The sequence below is a fragment of the Cinclus cinclus genome, chromosome 18, assembly GCF_963662255.1.
Source record: "Cinclus cinclus chromosome 18, bCinCin1.1, whole genome shotgun sequence".
Lineage (NCBI taxonomy): Eukaryota > Metazoa > Chordata > Aves > Passeriformes > Cinclidae > Cinclus > Cinclus cinclus.
In genome coordinates, this window is record NC_085063.1 from 8961322 (window position 1) to 8980837 (window position 19516).

The 19516-nt window shown below is 47.9% G+C and overlaps 2 protein-coding genes across 2 annotated transcripts; one reads left to right on the top strand and one right to left on the bottom strand.

Annotated features, from left to right (window-relative positions):
- The first annotated feature begins 604 nt into the window (after positions 1-604).
- DNAJC5 (DnaJ heat shock protein family (Hsp40) member C5) lies at positions 605-6680 on the top strand. The gene is made up of 4 exons (XM_062505007.1): positions 605-711; positions 2911-3124; positions 4161-4332; positions 5048-6680. Exons 1-4 carry the CDS (start codon positions 605-607, stop codon positions 5149-5151), a joined length of 597 nt encoding a protein of 198 aa, XP_062360991.1. The 3' UTR covers positions 5152-6680.
- A 6661-nt stretch (positions 6681-13341) lies between these two features.
- LOC134051425 (corticoliberin-like) lies at positions 13342-18231 on the bottom strand. The gene is given in 6 exon segments (XM_062505162.1): positions 13342-13804; positions 14256-14269; positions 14272-14408; positions 14792-15007; positions 15133-15270; positions 18110-18231. Coding segments are annotated over 5 exon segments (864 nt in total). The 5' UTR covers positions 15213-15270; positions 18110-18231; the 3' UTR covers positions 13342-13387.
- Positions 18232-19516: the final 1285 nt, after the last annotated feature.

Here is a 19516-nt window from a genome sequence, read left to right on the forward strand (position 1 = left end):
CCACAGTCTTGGTCACGTTGGATTTGTTTAAGGATTCTGTTTGACCTGGTGTTGGTGATAAAATGGGGGACTAGGATTTGGGTGTCGTGGGGAAAGTTGGTTTTGGGGATTTTTTTAAATGTAATTTCTGAAATAGAAAATACAAATTAAGTCAGTTATTCCTATGCCAGTGTGGTGCAAAAAGGCAGCCTCAACATCAACTTCTCTGTTACTGTGTTGTTTTTATAGGTATTATCACAAGTAAATTATCTCAAGACTAAGAAAGGAGATGAGGGGACTTGATAGATTTGTTATGCATAGCTGCACCTCAGCTGTTGAATTGGGATTTTTTGGAAAGGAGTTGAGTATATGCAGTGTAGATTTAAGGTGGCTGGTGTTGTGCCAACAATGTAATAGTTATTTTCCCTGATAATTCACTGAATTTTGTAGCTTTTTCCTTCTGCATGTGTAAAGAACCTTTTCAAAGCACATTTTAGGAAAGCTGAATCTTGAATGTGTTTTTGAGGACAATTTGCTTCAAGAGGTCTTTTTTTTTCCTTTCCTTAAGCATTTCTTCACCTTTATATTTTTGCAGGGGCCAGTTCTCTCCTCAGGTTAGCTCAAAATGGCAGACCAGAGGCAACGCTCGCTCTCTACCTCTGGGGAGTCATTATACCACGTGCTGGGGCTGGACAAAAATGCCACTTCAGATGATATCAAAAAGTCTTACAGGTAATGCTTTCAGTTTTACACCTGTCCCAGTAGCACAAATGGCTTTAATTCAGTGTTCAGCAAATGGTCTATTTATGTAGGAGCTTCAGTTGGTTTATTTAGACCTTTTGCAGGAAAAATATATTGGAAAAACAGGTGAAAACATGGTTGCTTCTTGCAAAATGGGGTGTGAGAACATGCCAAGGCTTTAAATTTTTCCATCTTATATCTAGTAAGTTAAATTCTCAAATGCACTGTGTCATTCTGAAAGGTTCTTGCCTAAATTTGAGCAGAATTTAAAGACTGTGGTGAGAGTTAAACACTTCCTGTTATGTAGCCTTGTGTCTGTCTTAGGGGTACCAGAGATGTGCAGAATTGTCCTGCTGTCCATCATTTCCACTTCTGGCACAGGGAGATAGACATTTTAGATACAAATAAGGATGAAAACAGAGCACCAGTGATTACTTTTTCCTGGAATTCTGTTCAAAATTTCTCGTTCTTTGAGGAGTTATTAGTTTAAAATACTATTTTTTTTCTGTATGTCTTTCCTTAAGAGTTGGACACATGAAATTGCTTCATACTGATCAAATAAAAACTACAAAAAAAATGATCCTTGTATCGTCTTCCTTTCCACATTACCCATAAATCTGCTTAAAGGCAATTGTTGCTGGGACCAGTGGCAATGTGTTTGGATTACACTAGGGGTCAGCATCATCTTTCTCATTGTCAAAATTGTTTTCCTTTAGTCTTTAAGTTTTACCAAAGCTTTTTCCCTTCCAAAGTTACATACTGATGGCAACTACATGTGAAGTCTAGGAATTAACCAGGTCCACAGATTCTCTAAAAGCTTTAAGTGGAAGTTTGAGTATGTTATCTTCAGGCAGCTGGAAAATAGTTTTACTTTCCTGTGGGAAATAGTATGAATTTTTCCTTTGGAGGAGCAACCCCACGAGATCCTGGGGTGAAATGTAGCTGCTTCTCATTTACCTGAACCTTCAGCTCATTTTGTTTCCTCTGCTCCTTTATAATGTTCAGTCTGAACATCCTTTGCTGGCCTGGGGGCTGTGGGGTTTGTGTACGTGTAGGAAATGGGAAATAATAATATTTAATTATTGCAGCCTGACTAAGCTATTTCGAGGTTTATAAAACTTTCCTGTGATTATTTCAGCCCTCACTGAGGCTGGGGCACAAGTGGCAGCTGTGGACATGATTTACTGGAGAAGCATCATGTACACTGAAGTGTCCCAAGGGGACACTCAGGCTGGTTTTTAAATGCTGTGAGATACTTGCAGGCACATCCAAGTGCTTGCACACATCTTTGTTTTATGTTTGTCTAAACATTTTCCCACTGCAAAACTGACATGTAATTGTCTGCAGACTCCCACTGTCTTTCTCATATACGTGACTTTGTGGTCATTTTCTGTAGGAGGACAAGTACCTTTTGTGGTGGAGGAGAACTGCCAGCATGTGGCTCCGTGTCATTTTTCTACTTGGGAGCACGTATTTTCTCTTCATAAGGAGATGTTTAGCCAGTTTTTTCTACTGAGGTCTGTAAATAACCTGGGCCATGTGAGAACTAGCACATTTATCAATGCTTTATCTGATCTTTTTTGTTAGTTGTAAGAGATCTAGCCTGATTAGGGGAGGTACGTTGTGATTTCCTGATGCCTTGAAACTCAGAAGTGTTTTCTATTCTAGCAAAGCTTGAACTGAAAAGTACTTTGTTCTTGCACAGGAATTGGTGAATTAACCACAAGTGATCGTCTGTTCTATTTTTGTGTTCAGACACTGCAGAAGCAGCAGTTCAGACACTCTTCGAGCAGATGTGGCAACTTGCTTTTATTTACTCTTTGGTGCTATAACTTAGAATTGTGGTGTGTCTTTGCTGTAACAGGAGCAAAACTTACTGGTGGAAATTGCTGGAGCTGAAGATAAAAAAAGCCAAACCTATTTTTATTCAATGTCTCTTATTTTTTTCCACTGGATTTCCGAGGGTCAAATTCAACAGTCTGAAGTCAATCCTGTGAAGTAAGCTAGACACTGCTGTAGCCTTTTATTATCATCTAAGGAAGAATCATCAGGGAAGTTGAATCACAGATGAAGAAAAACAGTTGGAACTTGAAAGTCTCCCTTGAGCAGCAGGCTACGGAATTAGAAAAAAAATAAATCCAAAAACAGGAACCCAAACCTCAGGTTTTATTCTCTTTTTTATTTCTGCAGGAAACTGGCATTGAAATACCATCCTGATAAAAACCCTGATAATCCAGAGGCAGCAGAAAAATTTAAAGAGATCAATAATGCCCACGCAATATTGACCGATGCCACAAAGCGGAACATTTACGATAAGTATGGGTCTCTGGGGCTCTATGTAGCAGAGCAGTTTGGTGAAGAAAATGTGAACACATACTTCGTGCTGTCCAGCTGGTGGGCAAAGGTAAATAAAAGGGCACAGGAGTTATTCTGGATTGGTATTGGAAACTCTTAGAAAGCTCTGTTTGATAACTGTTCTTGGTTTTACCTTTGGAAATTGCTGAATTTCTGACACCAGGTTAATTAACCTTCTCTTCCTGTGTTGTGATCTTGAGTTGAGATGTATTTTTCTAGGAACTTCCAGTGATACAGGTCTAATAAGCAAGATCTGAGTTACTAATTGAAGCTTGGACTCTTCTAGTGGATTTAGAAGAGATGAGAATTTGGGGGGTGTTCTCTGATATCTGGTCAGTAATTTTGCAGAATGAGTCCTGAATGTGAACTGGGGCTCACAGAAAATCTTACATTTGATTGCATGGGTCTGTTTTTCTACCCTTTGCCAGCGTTGCCTCCATCTCTTGATTCCCCTAAGGAAGACAGTAATTGTATCACCATGCTGGTTTGCTATCTGTAAAATTATTTTTTTTCAAACAATTGCACAGTGGCCTATAGAAAGACTTTAACTTAGCCCATTTTCACTGTGATAAGCACCTGGCAGACCTGGCTTGATTGGAGCTGCTGTGCTTACATGCTGTGAGCATCAATCCTCAGCCATGCCCACAGCCTTGGGCTGCTCCAGGTCCCTGCCATAGGTACATCATGGCCTTTGCATCAGCTGGTACAGCTCAGTCTTTTCCAGGGTTATTTATGCAAGTTACAGCCTGTCCTGAACTGTTGTACCCCTGTATTTTAGTACAGATGTGCTTATTAAACCTGTACCTTCTTCCAGATGCAGCAAAATAATCCACTCAACTTAAATTGTAGAAATTACTCAAGCAAACCAGGCTGGCAGTATTCACCTCAGTGTAAAATGTGGAGAACCATAGCCACTTTTGCACGTAATTTGAAGTATTTCTCAGTGGTAAAGTACAAAGCTACTGAGTTCTGTCTCTGCACTGCTGTGGTTTTGCTCTGTTTCTGCATCCAAGTCTCACAAACTCTGTGGTCATGGCACAGTAGACACAGGTTATGACTATTTCTGTGTTTTCTGTCCTCTGCAGGCCTTGTTTGTGTTCTGTGGGCTCATCACAGGCTGCTACTGCTGCTGCTGTCTGTGCTGCTGCTGTAATTGTTGCTGTGGGAAGTGTAAACCGAAACCTCCTGAAGGCGAGGAGCAGGAATTCTACGTATCTCCAGAGGACTTGGAGGCACAGTTGCAGTCAGATGAAAGGGGTAGGTGAAAATGCTGTGAGCTGTTTAGGATGAGCATCAGTCCCTGCTGGCATGCTCAATGAGCTGGTTGAAGAGAAATCAGGTCCTGGGATGTGGATGATGAGCAGGGAATGTTTGTGCCATGAGTTTCATGGGTGATGCCGACAGCAGAGATAAAGTTGCTAAAAACACCCAGAGGGTCTTCACTGAATCTGGTGGGATCAGCTTCAGAGCAGTCAGTGACCGTCATTATGTTCCTTCCATATCCTGGGGTAACATATGGACCAGCCATATGGGATTGCAGAAAGGGGCTTTTGTACCCAAAGGTTGGGGGTGTCAAGGCAGTGTTAATTGTGTCAGGTGTAGAGGAACTGGCACTGCTGCCCTTGTAGCTCTAACAGTGTTTGTGAAGCTGTTTCTGTAGGATTAATCCAATAATTTAAAATATTGTAGAGCCTTGTGCATGCTCTGATGATATTTTTATTGGACACTGCTGAATGGTGGGTGATGATCAGCTGCTTTTACAGGAAGAAGGAAATGTAATAAACATTCCACATGTAGAGTTGAGGTGAATGCTGTTGTGCACACCGAAAATCATGGCATTAATATCATGCTCCTAAAGGACTGTAAAATGGTGTTATCAGAGGGTTGTAGGGAGGTGTGACTTGTGTTTACCAAAACATACAGTGCTGTGTTTGTTCCTTAGTGTGCTAAGCCTTTTGTCTTCACTTTTCAGAGGCCTCAGATGCACCTATTGTGATACAGCCAGCATCAGCTACAGAGACAACCCAGCTCACAGCTGACTCTCACCCCAGCTACCACACTGATGGATTTAATTAAGTTAAGGAAACACTGTCATTAGAATGGATTAAAAAAAAAAAATACATGGCCAACTCAACACTAGAATCATGAACATTAGAAGTAGAGAATGGGGAGGGGGAATAATTCTGCCACAGTAAGAAGGCAGCTTTCCAACCTGCCGAAAATATTTTGTAATCCCTTCAGCCTTTTGTCACCTTTCAGTGTCGTATCTGGACGATACGTGAAGTGCTGTAGCATGCAGTATTTAAAGCAGTTTAGCTACGGTCTTATTTGTTTCTTTTGGTTTTTTCTCCTGTTTTGTTTTTTTTTTTTTTTTATAGCATGTATGGAGTTATGTTCCATGTCTGTGGTGTAATGTATTGAGTTGTCACAATATCAGTGCGATTGAGACATTCTGCATTTTAAGCAGCAGTACTGGCCTAAAAATGAGATTTAGAAAGTGTCACAGAAGCCACTGTTCCTCCATACAGCTGAGCTGTCGCAGACCTTTAGAAGTTGAGGATTTTTATTTGAGTGCAACAAACCAACTCTTTCGTTCCTCCTTCTATTCCTGCGTTATTATCTAAGCAAGTTTACAAAGCCAAGAACCAAAAAATGCCAGTCCTGCAGAGCTGGAGTCCTCTCTAATGCTGGTTTTCAGCTTAAATAAATCTACCTTGAAAAATAAAAAGGGAGAGTTGCCAATCTTTGAACAGTAAATTGAACAGCTCGTTGTGTATGAGGCGATCTCCAGTGACAATGGAACCAAAACCAACTGAGAATGGGCTCCTGTGGTGGTGGCAGTGGGATTTCAACTCCAAGCACAATTCTATTGATTTGAGTTCAGTTGTTTCCTTGTAATGCTAAAGACCAAATAGTGCAGCTTTGTTTCTGAATGCATGAGAATCTTACAGTGAAACTGGTTGACTGGCTCTCACTGAGCAAACGAGTAAAATGCAGACAGTAGGCAACAGCAGAAATGTTTAAAAACAATTGGTGTTTAAAATTTGTTCTAATAATTTGAAACTTTTATAGGCAAATGGGTTATTACATGTCTTTTTTTAAAGCTTTTATAATACACTAACCCTTTAATTTTCTCATGAACATCTTTGTGGCATACTTAAATGGATTTTTAAGAGCAAACCACCTTTCTTTGTGTTTATATTGTATAATTTGCACATTGTCTTGCATTTAGATTTGTTTACACCACTGTTTCTCTTTTCCTTGGAACAACTATGTGGAAACCCTGAAAGGTTTCCTGTACTATTTTGAAACCAAATCAAGTCCAAATTCTGTTCTGGAAACTGTGGTTTACTGAGGTTTAACTGTTAAAAAGGCATTTTAGGCAGCTGCTGAATTGCTGGTGTATTTTGTTGTCAATAGTCCTGCTTTAGGTGATCCAGAGTCAGACCTAGAAGAGCTCCAGAGAACCCACACTTGGCACTTTCAGTGGGTAATTACGGCCTCGTTAATTTTGATTGTTACAGTTTTTTATATCACAAAACCTCTACTGTCCTTTGTACCCTGATCTGTTTTTCCCCTCTTCCTGTGGAGGGGCTGTTGGCACCTTCCCCCAGTGTCTGCTGCTCCCTCACCAGCTCCAGGTGGTGTTTGGAGCAGGGTAAAGATCCACTAGTCTGCACAAAGACCACCAGGAAAGGGCAGGGACCCAGACAATTATTCTGAATATATTTTCCTGCTGTTTTTGCATGAGCAACAAGGATGGAGCATGTGAAATCTGCCATGAAACCATGTTAAACCTGGGTAGGAGAACATGTTCTCCCCATGGTCTCAGTGCTCAGTGAGGAGTGTTTGCACATCCAGACTTTGCTGTGGCTGTTGGTACAAGCACATACTTGCCTGCATACTTGCTGCAGATCAACATGATTTTAGTACCACATCCAGCCCCCAAAATTCCCCAAAAACTCTGTTACTTTTAATTAATGGCTCAATTTCAGCAGCACACTCATTAATTTCTTCTTTGCCCGTAGTCCTTACAGACCTGAAATGTGGTGGTTTAGTGCAAGATACTTTTCCTGACTTGGATGGCCTTGAGGACATTTGTGTATGATTTGGCTTGAGGTCCTTATTTAGTTAATGTCTTTCTTTGACCCCTTGGAACAAAAAGCCATTTTTAGGCTTAAAACCAATATCATTTTGTCTGTCCCTGTAGATTTTGCCTGAAGCCTGTTCTTGGTGTAGCATTTCACTCTGGAATATGGTGGGGAATGTGCAGGCTTTGTCCTCTCCACATTCACTGGTTAAAATTGCCTGTATCTGCAAATTGTTATTGGTTTAAAATAAAAAGCGTTGAGGTTTTTTGGCTTTGTAAATGAGCGTGGCTGATCAGAGCAAGTCAGTGAATGAGGAAGGGGCTGTTCCCTGGGAGCTGTTCCATTCCCTGTCCCTGTGTTCATCTCAGTGGATAACACAGATGGTTGTTGGGTGTTGCTCTGCTGCAGAGCTGCTTTGCTCCCAGTGCTGGGGGCTGGTTGTCACTGTTAATTTGGAATAATACCCTTATTTCTTAACCTCTCTGGGCTGTTTACACAGAAGTAGAGAGGCTGGTGGGAAATTGTGGCTCCAGGGATCTATGTGACACACCTGGGGTCACTCCACAGGCTCCTGACAAGGGAACTGAAGTGTGGGCAGCACATGAGGACCAGAGGCAGAACAGTTATCTGTGGGGAAAGATGGCATCCAGGATAAGTTTGCAGTTGTAGTTCTTTGCTTAGCAGGGGATGAGTTTGGAGGGAGACTGCTTTCCTGTTGGTTCTGTCTGTGGGTGGTGTGTGAACAGGAAATTAGTCTCTTATGTGCCAGAGTGATGTTAGATGCTCCAAGGGAAACCATTCCGAGATCTCAGTTACAGGGAATGATGGGAAAACATAATTCTAGAGGAATATTCATGTTTTTTGAAGCTGTTTCAAGTTTGCCCATGTTACTGCCTAATCTCTGAGTTTAGGATTGTTGTGTATTAGTGAAGTTCTTCTTGAACTATGTAAGGAAGTGATTTAAACGTTCATTCTTTAAAGCCAAAACTGTGTCATGGCACATAAGTACATTAATGCCCACTTCTGCCCTCTTGGAGGGAAGGTGCAGGAGTATCCCAAGCTCTAACATGAGTTGCACTTCACAATGGCCAAGTAGAATCCTAGTAAATGCAAAGTTCTGTTGGGAATAATGGTTTAAAATCTGGTGGAGAAGCTCAGATGGGAATTCTGAGTTCGGGTAAGGGGAGCTGCAGCATCCCAGTGCTGCAGCCTGACCTGGCTTAGTGCAGAATGTTTCCCTCCAAAATCAAATCTGAGCACTGTCAATCTGTGTCCAGTGTGTTTCCAGAATTAAAACTTGAGCTTGGATTTTATTTATTTGTTTCTTTCAAGTTGTGTCATTTGTACAAGTTGCCCGAGTCCTCCATTCCAGTCGTTTGGCTGCCTCCATCCAGCTCCTACAACCTCTCCAGCACCAATTTCCTTAGCACTTTTAGCTCCATTGGGATGACTCCCATCTGGAGAGTTTGGTGTTCAGGATACTGATTTGTGTTGCATGGAGAGCCATTCCTAGCTTAGGTGAGGAGGGAAAGCTGCTGCTGAGAGCGCTCAGGTGCTGCCTGTCCCTCCTGGTGCATGGAGCTGCTAGAAAAGGAGGTGCTGGATCTGTCCTGCCCATCCTCCCTAGGGATGGGAACATCCTAAACACACTGTACTGAAGGGGCATTGCACCCCTTCAGTGCCAGTCTCATTTTGTTAGTGATTTTTGTAGGGAATTCTTATATATTTATCTGTATATAAATTTATGTAAGACCTCAGTGGCATCCCATAGGGTGTCAGTTTTGGCTGGTCCCATGCAGTGACGTTTTACAGCCATGTTCCCTTTTTAGTCTTCTTTTTAGATTTGTAATCTTATAAAACTGCTTTAGATATTAGCACTCCTAGTGTTCTTAAAGTGAGATCCTCTTGGAGGTTTGGAGGGGCAGAATGGAGGAGGAGGGCTTGGGCATGGCACAGAAAAACCCAGTCCTGCAGCAGGGCTGCGGTCAGGGGAGTGCAGCTCTGCAAACCCTTCCTGTCAGCCTGTAAACACCTCACACAGGTGTAACCAGAGCAGGAGCTTGACAGAAAAACTTTTCCTGTCCCATCTGTGAGGCAGTTTGTGGTGTGGGGGGACACCAGTGCACTCTGAAGGGCTGTTCCAGAGCATTTGTACCACACATGCTCCTTGAGAGAGGCACCTGCTTCTCTCAACTACTTTGTCCCCTTCCTCTGGACCCCTTTTTTGCCAGTTCTGGATAATTTAGGAAGTCTATGCTACAGGTATTTTGTACCCAGTGTACCTGTGTCTTGGCATCATGTTTAACAGGTCACTCTGGCAGGGTGGTCAGGGCAGTTTGCAGCCCCTACCTTGTGTCAGTAATTCCAAATGGTGTTTAAATGCATTAATCTTGGAGCACTGAACCGTAACCTCCCAGTTATAGTTTATAGTGTCAGGTCGATATAAACTTTACATGCTTCAGCATCTGGTGCTGCTTCTCTGTATTCTAGTGGAGATCATCTAGTTTGTAGTGTCTCATTGCACCAACAGCTGCTTAAAATCTCTCTAAAGAATCGTAGCCAGTAGCTCACCAGGTGGCAGGAAACTTGTCAGTGTTCAGCTCCTGCAAGATCCATGGTCCCCTCCACAAGCTGCCTTTGGAGGCTTACTGGGACCGCCTGGGACTCAGCAAGACTGCAATTCCTGTGTTCTTCCAAGAAGACACTTGCTTTACGAGGAGAAGCCACAGGAGGGAAGCTGGCTGTCTGATGTTTGCACAAGCCAAATGCCAGAAATCTGGAAGACGAACTTTCATTATGCCAATGTTATGTGCACAGTTCGTTTTGATGTTAAAAGGATAGATGCTGGGAATTTCTGGTGGTTATATATATATATGTATGTATATGTATAGAGGAAGCTCTTATATAAACTGGCTGTTCATTCCTGAGTGCCGTTGTCTTCTCTGCTCCCTCTCCCAGCCCTGTGGGTGTTCTCTTGCAGTCTGTGAGCGATTGCTTGTCAAACCATTCCAAAAATTCAACAATCTACTTGAATTCCATGAGCTGCCCCTTGTCCCAGCTCCTGTGGCTGGAGCGGGGCTCTGCCTGCTCCAGCTTTCCTTAGGAGGAGAGAAGGGAGATCTGGCAGAGGGCACGGGGGAAGCTCTGGAGTGACTGGAACTTGTGCGGCTGGCACGAGGGGTGTTTAGATGTGGTTAATGTGCTCATCACTGAAGCTGTGATAGGACACATGGATTTGGGGTTTTTCCCTAGTTTTCACCACATTGGACTCCCCGGAGCAGGGCTGGGTGAGCTCACAGAGCAAGGTCCACCCCATGCTGAGGGCATGGGCTGCAGCATCACGTGTGTGTATGTATGTATATATGCACATATGTATATATTTATACAACAGGTGTGCACCTTGGGTTTTTCTTTGGTGGTAAAAATGTGAGATTTGGCTCCAAGTAGTGCTCTGAACTCAGCCAGACAAGGGGAAGGTGTGATTTTTGTGTTGCCACAATTGTGCTTCTTTGCTCTCAAACCCAAACCCGACCTGTGGGGTTGAGGGACTGGTGAGGACATGGTGAAGAAGCCTGTTGTATAAATAAATGGAGTGGGAGAAGCAGCTCCTGCTCCCCACACCCTGCTCGGGGAGTTCCCACAAGGGCAGCATGGTGTTTGCACGGCTGGGTGCCGTCCCTCCTCTTGCAGGTTGGTTCCATAAGGACTTGGAGTTACTGAAATTCCTACACCTGAAGCTGGCAGTGATCCATGTGAAAGGCACAACAGTTGTGGCTGATGTACATGTGAGTCCCACCGTGTCCCCTCTAGCCATGCTGGATAGAGTCACCACCGCCCTCCTCCTCCTCAGGCTGCTCCTGCCAGGGGCTGTTCCTGCCACACAGCACACCAGGGGTTCCTGCTTCACAGCAGAAATGGGGGAACACTGGGGAGTTTTTACTGCTGACACTGCTGAAGTTCTGTTTGTGACCAGCACAGTTGATTAACTCCAAGTTTGCCAATTCCAAACACGCTGTTTCCTTGCTGGGTGCTGAGCGGATCGCTGTCGTTCCTTCCTCCCTCTCATCCCACCATGTCCTGCCTTGCTGGGGTGGGGTGTGGATGGGTTGGTTGGTGTCACTGCTGACATCCCAGGCAGTTTATGTTCATTTTGCATGTGAGCAAGACCCTGAACTGTGTAATTCCTCGTGGGGTTTGATTTCCTGGCCCATTTATGGAGCCAGAGGGAGCTGAGGATGCCAGGAGAGATGTGCCTGCATTTGCACTGCACTTCAACTTGGGCTGGGGTGGGGGATAAGGGGAGCCCATCTTTAAAAAAGAAAAAAATAGTAAAAAAAACCCAAACCAAACCCACCACAATCGAAGTATAAATGCATCTGAGAAGCAATTATAATATATACATATATCTATTTTGTTATGTTACTAAAGGACCATACTTTGAGTTGTCTGTAAGTAGACGTGGCTGTCTGAACTTCGTGGATTGTAACACTCGATACTACTGAGCTCCTGTACATACCCGCGGCGACGGCAGAAGGAATTATTTTCTGTTTTAGCATGGTAATTTGTGTCTTGTATGTCCAAATATAAACTAAAATAAAGATTGCTAAGTTATCGGAAACCACTGTTGTAAAATAAATGTTTTCAATGCAGAAATGCCCATCAGATTTTTCTGTCTTTATTTGCACACTGGAACTCAGCACAAAAGGGATGGGCTGTGGGACAGGGTGGGGCTGGCTGGGAAGTGAGAGAGATCACCCATCCCTGGAATGGGCACTGGGTGCAGGATCCCTGGGGTAGGAATTCACACACTGGGGAGTCTGAGCTGGTTTTGAACCTTAAAGTCCAAAGATCTTGATGTGATCCTGGACTCTGTCAGGTATTTGGATTATAAAAATGCAGGTTAGAGTTGTTGGTGCGGTGGGAATTTTATGCAGGGCTGAGGGAGGCAGTAGGAGCTGTCTCTGAAGTAAAATACCCTTTTCTGGAGAAACTCAGGTTATTGACTGTGTTTGCTCCTGGTATTGCTGGTGGAGAGAAGAAAGATGAGTGGAAGATATGCTGAAGGTGCTACAAGACTGATCCAAGCCAAGGGAGTACAAATCTATCCTGCCCCTAGGCCCATGATGACTGTGGGGCTGTCCCTGCTGCAGGTGCCACTAGCTGCTGTTCTGACTCTGGGATTGTTCATTTTGGAAATGCGAGTTCCACATTTGATGGAGGTGAGCACAAAACTGTTTTAATTCGGGTTTGTCAGGTTGGACAGGGCTTTGAGCAACCTGATCTAGAGTGAGGTGTCCCTGCCCATGGCCCATGTTGCCCTGGCAACACCAAAAGATGTTGGGGCTGAGCAGCCCCTCCAGAGAGGCTGGAGTGGGTGCAGGGTCAGGCCAGATTGGTCCAAAGCTGAGACCAAGCTGTTCAACTCGGGCACCTGCTCCTCGCCACTTCCCCACACTCCTGTCTTGGCATGATCTGATCTTTACGGTGATTTCTGTCCCAACCCCACAAGTGTCTGCTCCCTCACTGTCCCCTCTCTGATGTCCCCAGGGTGCCAGAGGTCCTGTCCAGCCCTGTGCCCACCCCAGTCAATCATCCAAGGCTGGAATGGCTGAGCTGGCCTGGGGGAAGGATGGTGACCCCCTCCATGCTCTGCAGAGTGCCGGGCCCTGGGACAATTATCTTTCCACCACAACTGTCAGTGCCTGGGAGCCTTCCCAAACCCAATTCAGCCCCATCAAGCCTGGCCCCTCCAAGCTTGGTGCTGTGATTGCAGGAGAGACAAACAAAGATGCAAGCTTGCTGCAAAGTTGGGAATCAGCAGCTTTTGAAGCCATTCCCAGGGATACTGGAGAAGCCAGGTCGGGCCTCAGGGTGCAGCTTCCAGCCGGGGTGACACTACCTGCATCGTTCAGAGCTTTGTGCAGATGTTTTTCACCCAAGGAAGCATCTGGGATTGCTCCAGTGTTTTTGGTGCAACCTGGTTCGGGTCCACATATTTATGACAGCAGGGAAGCAAAAGAGCACAGCAGCAGGGCAGGTACGACTGTGACTTTAATGCACAACAGTGACACACGGGACGCAGTGACAGGAGCACTGCCAGGCAAGGTGGGGACACCCTGGGCACGGCTGCAGCCCACAGCATCCCCCCCGTTCTCCGCTCTGCCGTGGTGTCTTGTTACGGGGTCGGTCTCCTTCATTCCCCCACCTCCAACGACCCTCCCTCATTTCCCTATACTCTGCAGCAAGAGCTTATTGCTGAGCGCCTTTTGGGCCAGTCTCTCCTCCCGGGACATTTCCAAGAACTCGCGCAGGAGGTGGAAGGTGAGATCCAATGAGTTGGGTTTTCCATCTCGCCTCTTGCCGGTTTGCAGCGCTCGCCGGGCTCGGGGGGCGGAGGTGGGCTCTGCCCCATGGAACTGGCACAGTCTTTGGGGCAGGGGATCGGTGCCGGGGACGGGAGGTCTCGGGGCTTCCATCCAGGGCTCCCAGGTGAGTTGGGGGGCCAGGGTCAGCCTGCGGGACGGACCCCGGGGCCACTGCAGGGGCGAGCAGGTCTCCGAGGGCAGGAAGAGCAGGACGAGGACGGAGGCAGCTGAAATCATCCTGACCCGCATCGCAGCCACTCCGGGGCCAGAAGCCTGAAAGAGCAGTCCCCCCCCCCCGCCCCGGACCCCCACATCCCCCCCGCTGCGGTCAGGTGTCACTCGAGGAGCTTCAACCCCTTGGGGACCCCCTCCCCAGGGATGAAATTCCCTGGGGATGAAGCCCCCGGGACGGAATCCCCGCCGATGGGAATCCTCCCGCTCGCCTCTGGGCCAGGACTCTTCTGGGGACGGGACCTCCCGCGGGCTGGGATCCCCCACCCGGTGACGCGACACCCTTTCTCCCGGCATGGCACTCCCCCCCGGGCAGCATGAGACACCCTCGGCAGCCGGGACGGGACCCTCCAGGACCTGGGACCCCTTGCGAGGGGACACCCGCCCCACCCCGGCATAGGACCCTCCACTCCCATCCCTGGGCTCGGGATTCGTTGTGCGGGGGCTCCCGGGGGGTGGCGGTGGCCGTCCCGATGCCCGGTGCGTGTCTCACCGCTCTCCGGCGCTGCGCTCCGCTCCTCCCGCAGGACGCGCCGCTCCGAGCCCCGCGCTATATAGGGGCGGTGGGAGCCACGTGATGGGAGCGGGGCCGGGATCTGTCCCTGGTGCTGAACGGGGGGAGAGCCGGGGACACGGGGGTGGGAGTCTGGGGGAGCACGGGGGAGTCAGAGTCTGGGGGAGCATGCGGGGTGGGGAGAGTCTGGGAGGGGGACACAGCGGTTCATGGACATGTGAGTCCGGGGGGTACGTGGGGTGAGGGGATGGAGGGTTTTGGGGTCCGTGGGGGTGTGTGCGGCGTGCAGGGGTGTGTATGCAAGCGGGCACGAATGTTTTGAGGGGCGTTTCTCTGTGTTTTGTGGGCTTGGGGGTTGGAGAGGTGAGAGGGAGCTGGGGGGGGTGTGAGGTGCGTGTGAGTTCATGAGTGTGCACGACAGACCCTCTGTGTATGACAGGGTGTCTGGGGGTGCAGCAGGACCCTCCAGCCAAGCCCCACACTCCCCCATTGCTCCGGGTGGCGTTTCCTGGCACCTGGGCCCTGGGCACCCCCACGGAGGCCCCCGATTCTCTCGGGGCCAGGTGTGCCCAAGGCAGAGGGGCACACCGGGGCACACACATGTGCGCGGGCTCAGCCCTGAGCTCTGCAACGTTTCACGTCGCAGGGAAACTTTTCCCGACGGCTCCTTCGGCAGCTGTTTGGTGAAGGCAGCCCCGGCTGCTTGCCGGCTCCTCCCAGCGATCCCTCTCCTGATATCACACAGATGAAAATTTCACTGCAGAAGCAAAATGCGCTTCTGGAGCACAATTTCCCCCCTTTGACACAGCACGAAGGAATGTTCTTCTCCCGGCCTGATCCTGGCACAGACACACACCCGGGGGTGCATCGCGGGATCCAAGGGAGCCATGTGAAGGATCCATTTGCCTTTTCTCGCCTCTCTGCTGAAGCCTCCATTGCCTGGCCCTCAGAGCTCAGCAATTACTTCCTTCACCTTCCAGAAGCACTGCTGTCTCTAAAATTAAAATTCCCTCCTGAGGAACAAACTTAAGAGAAGGAGAAAAAGCAAACCAGCCCACATTAGGTAAAACTTAGATGAATGGCAAGAACCCCTTCCATCTTCCTCCATGGCAAGAGCCACATGAAAAACAAGGGCTCTGCAGAGTTCTGAGGGTCGCTGGAAAGGGCTCAAGAGGTCTGTGGGGGTGGCAAGCTGACCCCCCAGCTGCAGAATAACTCCCAGCAACAGCAGAGCAAGAGCTGGGTGGGCAGGAAGGTGGAGCAGCTGCCTCCTGCTGGCTTTGTTGAGTTTTAAAGTCCTTTTCTTCACTGAATCATCCGAGATCCTCTATCATTTCCAGTGCTTCGCCTGAACCTGCTTTTCTCCTTGTCCCTATGCCTGACCCTGTGCTACCTCCTACCCCGATACCTGTGCTGAGCCTGGCCCTGCTGCACTGCAGCTCTCAGGGCATCCCCACACCTGTTGGGGGCTGAGGGCAAATGAGATCCCAAAATCCCATGAGGAGATGAAACCAGTCCCACCAGTGACTGGAGCCCAGCACGGGGAATGGAGCTGCCTCCCCCGTACTGCCTGGCTGCTCCTGGGGCCTCCCTGCATGGTTTTAAATCTCCTTGTAGTCGTGCTAGGACTTGGTGTGTCCAGGGGATCCAGCTCAGCAATTTTGGCTGCTCCCCTGCACGTGGGGCTGGGCTCTCTCTGAAAAAGTCTTTCTACCCCATCTCCTGGGGCTGCTCTGCAGAAGCAGCACATGGAGGGGCCAGAGGCTGTGGCAGGGAGTGATGTAGCAGGAGGTGCTCAGAGCATCACTCAGGGGGTTCTGGGGGCCACCTTCTCTCAGATGAGGGAACCTGTGGCTCTGGGCAGAGATTTCTGCTCCTGCACTGCCACTGGCATGGCCGGGACAGGCACAGAGACAGGTAGCTCAGTTCATCCTTTGTCTCCATGGCCTGCACTGTGGCTCATAATGTTTTAGACTATTTATCATTAGGATTAGTAATTTAATTGTAGGAAAGACAGCGATTCTGACAAGTGTATCTTGGACTTGTGTTTTATTTAGGAAGCTCAACTTGAAAAATTAAAACCATCCCTTTTTTCCCTGCTCCCTTCATAAATTACTGACACATCCAGTACTGACAGGCCCCGTGCACCGCCTGGGGATTCATTATCGTCACTTTTAGGGCTGTCACTCTCTCCTCCTCTAGTCAGGAATGTGAGGAGCCATGTGTTAATGATGCTTTCAGGGATGCCAAACTCACCCCTGGGCTGCGCTCACTGCACACAGAGGCACAGATCCGGGTGGGAGTCGCAGAGGTTCCTAATTAGGTGCTTTTGATACTCGGAGCCTCCTGTCACATGAGCAGCAACTCACACGCGGCAGCTGCTGCAACTTCAGCACTAACGCATGGCCGAGCTTCCAGCAGCTTCTCCTGAGGAACAGGTGGGATTTGCCAGGCGCTTTCCTCCCTTTGCTCCTTGGGGGCTGACACCCACTTTGGTCCTTCCCCATCCTCACAAAGCTCTGGTGTCCCCCTGCTCCCTGCTGGGCTCCTCCATGTGTTGGGTGGAGGCAGCAGCCGTGGGGCTGGTGGGGGCTGGTGCTGCCCGTCCCGCTCTGGAGAAAGCATCTCATGGGCTGACGAACCTGAGATTGACCTTGATGTTTCACCATTCTCAGGTTAGACAGTCCTCGAGGTGCCCCTCGCTGGGGCAGCTGCCAAACCCCCGGCCATGTGCCTTGTGCCTCACACCGTGGACTTGCCCAGATCTCCCAACCTCTGAAGAATTTGGAGGAGACAACAAAGAAGCAGCCCCTTGGCTCTGTTTTAAAGGCAGGGTTGTCTGTGGGACCCACTCAAACCTCCTCACATTGCCCTGCCTGCTCCTAGTGAGTCAAGGAATCACAGAACCATTTGGGTTGCAAAAACCCTCTTAGATCACTGAGCCCAGCCATTCCCTCAGCATGGCCAAGCCCATTACTAAACCATGTCCCCAGGTGCCACATCCACACTTCTTTTAAAACCCTTCAGGGATGGTGACTCCGCTACTGCCCTGTGCAGCCTGTTCTAGTGCCGGAAAACCCTTGGTGAAGAAGTTGTCCCTAATATCCAATGTAAACCATTCCCAGGCGCAATTCGAGGCTGTTTCCTCTCATCCTGCCACTTGTTTCCTGGGGGAAGAGACCACCCCAACTGGCTACACCCTCCTTTCAGGGAGTTGAAGGAAAAATGAATATTAAAAGCTTATCAATCAAAATGAATTAACCTAGTATGAAATTGAAGGGAAGGATTTTCCCAAGCTCCATGCAAGAAGTGAGTGAGCCTGGGAAGCTGTCACAAAAATCACAGTGAAAGGAATCTGTGATCTGTTTTCAGCCCCTTTCTGGATTTCTTACTTTGCTTTGGTCCAAACACCCTCCCACTTCTGTGGTGGGGACTGAGCCAGATGAAGCCCTGAGTACTCCACACACAGCCAAGACTATTCAATGGAGGGACTCTGGATCTCCTTCAGAGAAAAGGAAGAAAAATCTTTCTGACAGGAGCAAGGGAATTGTGGAACCACTGCCCAGCTTAACCTTCTCCAGTACCTCCATTGGAAATTTGAGGAGTTTGGGGGATTTTAAGGTTTGTACAATAGGCTTGCAAAGATGAAAAAGAAGAGGAAAAAGCCAATTAGACAAGTGAGGTGAGGTTTCAGTAAGTTTGGTACAGAGAATAAAGCATGGAAGAATCCTCTCAGCTGGTCCCAAGAAGAACAGTGGAAAATACTTCTAAAGATAAACAGGAATCATTTTCAGAAGGAAGAGAAAGAAGGTGCAGGGCAGTGCCTGCCTTACCTGTGAACCCAGGACCAGCTCCCCTGCACCACTGCCAGCCCTGGCCCCTCTGGCCTGCTCTCCTCCCCCTGCCACCCCCGTCTTTTATGGCCTGTCTTGTCACCCGGCTGAGCTGAGCTGGGCCACAGCAAGCTGCCACACTCTCTGCTGGCTTCCTGTTTGCTCATCGAGCGGCTGCGGTAAAATTTCCATTACACGCTGGACAGGCAGGGTGGCAGAGAGAAGTGAGGCAAAAAATGAAACCCCAACATGACTCTGTATTTTAGTGGTTCTCTCAACTCTTTTGAAAATGAGAAAGTGCTGTTAGATAGAGGCAGAGGTGAGAAGGGGTGCCCTGCCTGTGGGAACTGCAGACCCTCTCCCAGTCTCGGTTCAGATGCTCTGGGTTCCCCCTCCTTGTCCCTAAGGGGATAGAGATGTCCTGCTCTTCAGTTCAACAGGAAGATCCTCCTTCCCGTGCTTCACCCCAAGAAAAAGTTTCCCAAATGCTGCCTCACTGAATAGACCCACAAGACAGCTCTGTCCTGCTCTGACCAGAGGCTGTGCAGTTGTCTGTATCCCCCTTCACTCTGTCTCAGCCAGCAGATCCTCCAGCGATGCATAACCCAGAGAGGAACTATCTGGAGGAGAGCAATTTATTTCAATCTTTCATTTATCCTCAGTCTGTGCAGAAGAGCCATTTTGGCTGTAAAGTAGAGGAGGGCAAAGGGAAAGGAGGAAAAATGCGTACCATGAAAATATGGAACCTGTCAAAGGATACAGGCCCATCTGGAGCAGTGTCTCTTGGTCTGGAGGGGAAAGACCCCATGGCTGGAATGAGATGAGCTTTAATGCCCCTTCAATCCCCTTGTGGGATTCTGTGATTCAACAAGCATAAACTGAAAATTCACTGCAATTAGCAGGGACACCTTCCACTAACCCAGGTTGCTCCAAGCCCTGCCCAACCTTCCAGGCCATAAACACTTCCAGCGATGGGGCAGCCACATCTTCTCTGGGCAAACCTGTGCCAGGGCCTTGCCATTCTGACAAGGAAGATTTCTTCCCAATGTCCAATATAACCCTGCCCTCTGTCAGTTTGGGGCCATTCTCACCTGTCCTGTCATCTCATGCCCTTGTTCAAAGGTGCTAAGGTTAACTAAAGTCTTTTAAATATCTTTGATGTTTCTAAATGCTTCTGTGGTGACTGAGCTTGGCCAAGGATCAGCCTAAGCAGCAGATGGCTTAGGTGTGTTTGATTTAAGGTGCTGCTGAAAAGGTTTCCAATGGCACCAGGTAAACACCTTTATGCATGGCCTGTCAGATGTATCGGCTGATCGCTCTGCACAACTTGAACTGCTCATCCAGCAGCTTCAAAATGCTCCATTTTTCACCACCGTTTTGATACTGACTTCTGAAAACCTGCCTCTG

Excerpts from the sequence above, each read along its gene's own strand:
- DNAJC5 (XM_062505007.1), top strand. The coding sequence starts at position 605 with ATGGCAGACCAGAGGCAACGCTCGCTCTCTACCTCTGGGGAGTCATTA. Across the intron at positions 712-2,910 it reads GATATCAAAAAGTCTTACAG|GAAACTGGCATTGAAATACC; the intron begins GTAATGCTTTCA and ends TTATTTCTGCAG. Across the intron at positions 4,333-5,047 it reads GTTGCAGTCAGATGAAAGGG|AGGCCTCAGATGCACCTATT; the intron begins GTAGGTGAAAAT and ends TTCACTTTTCAG.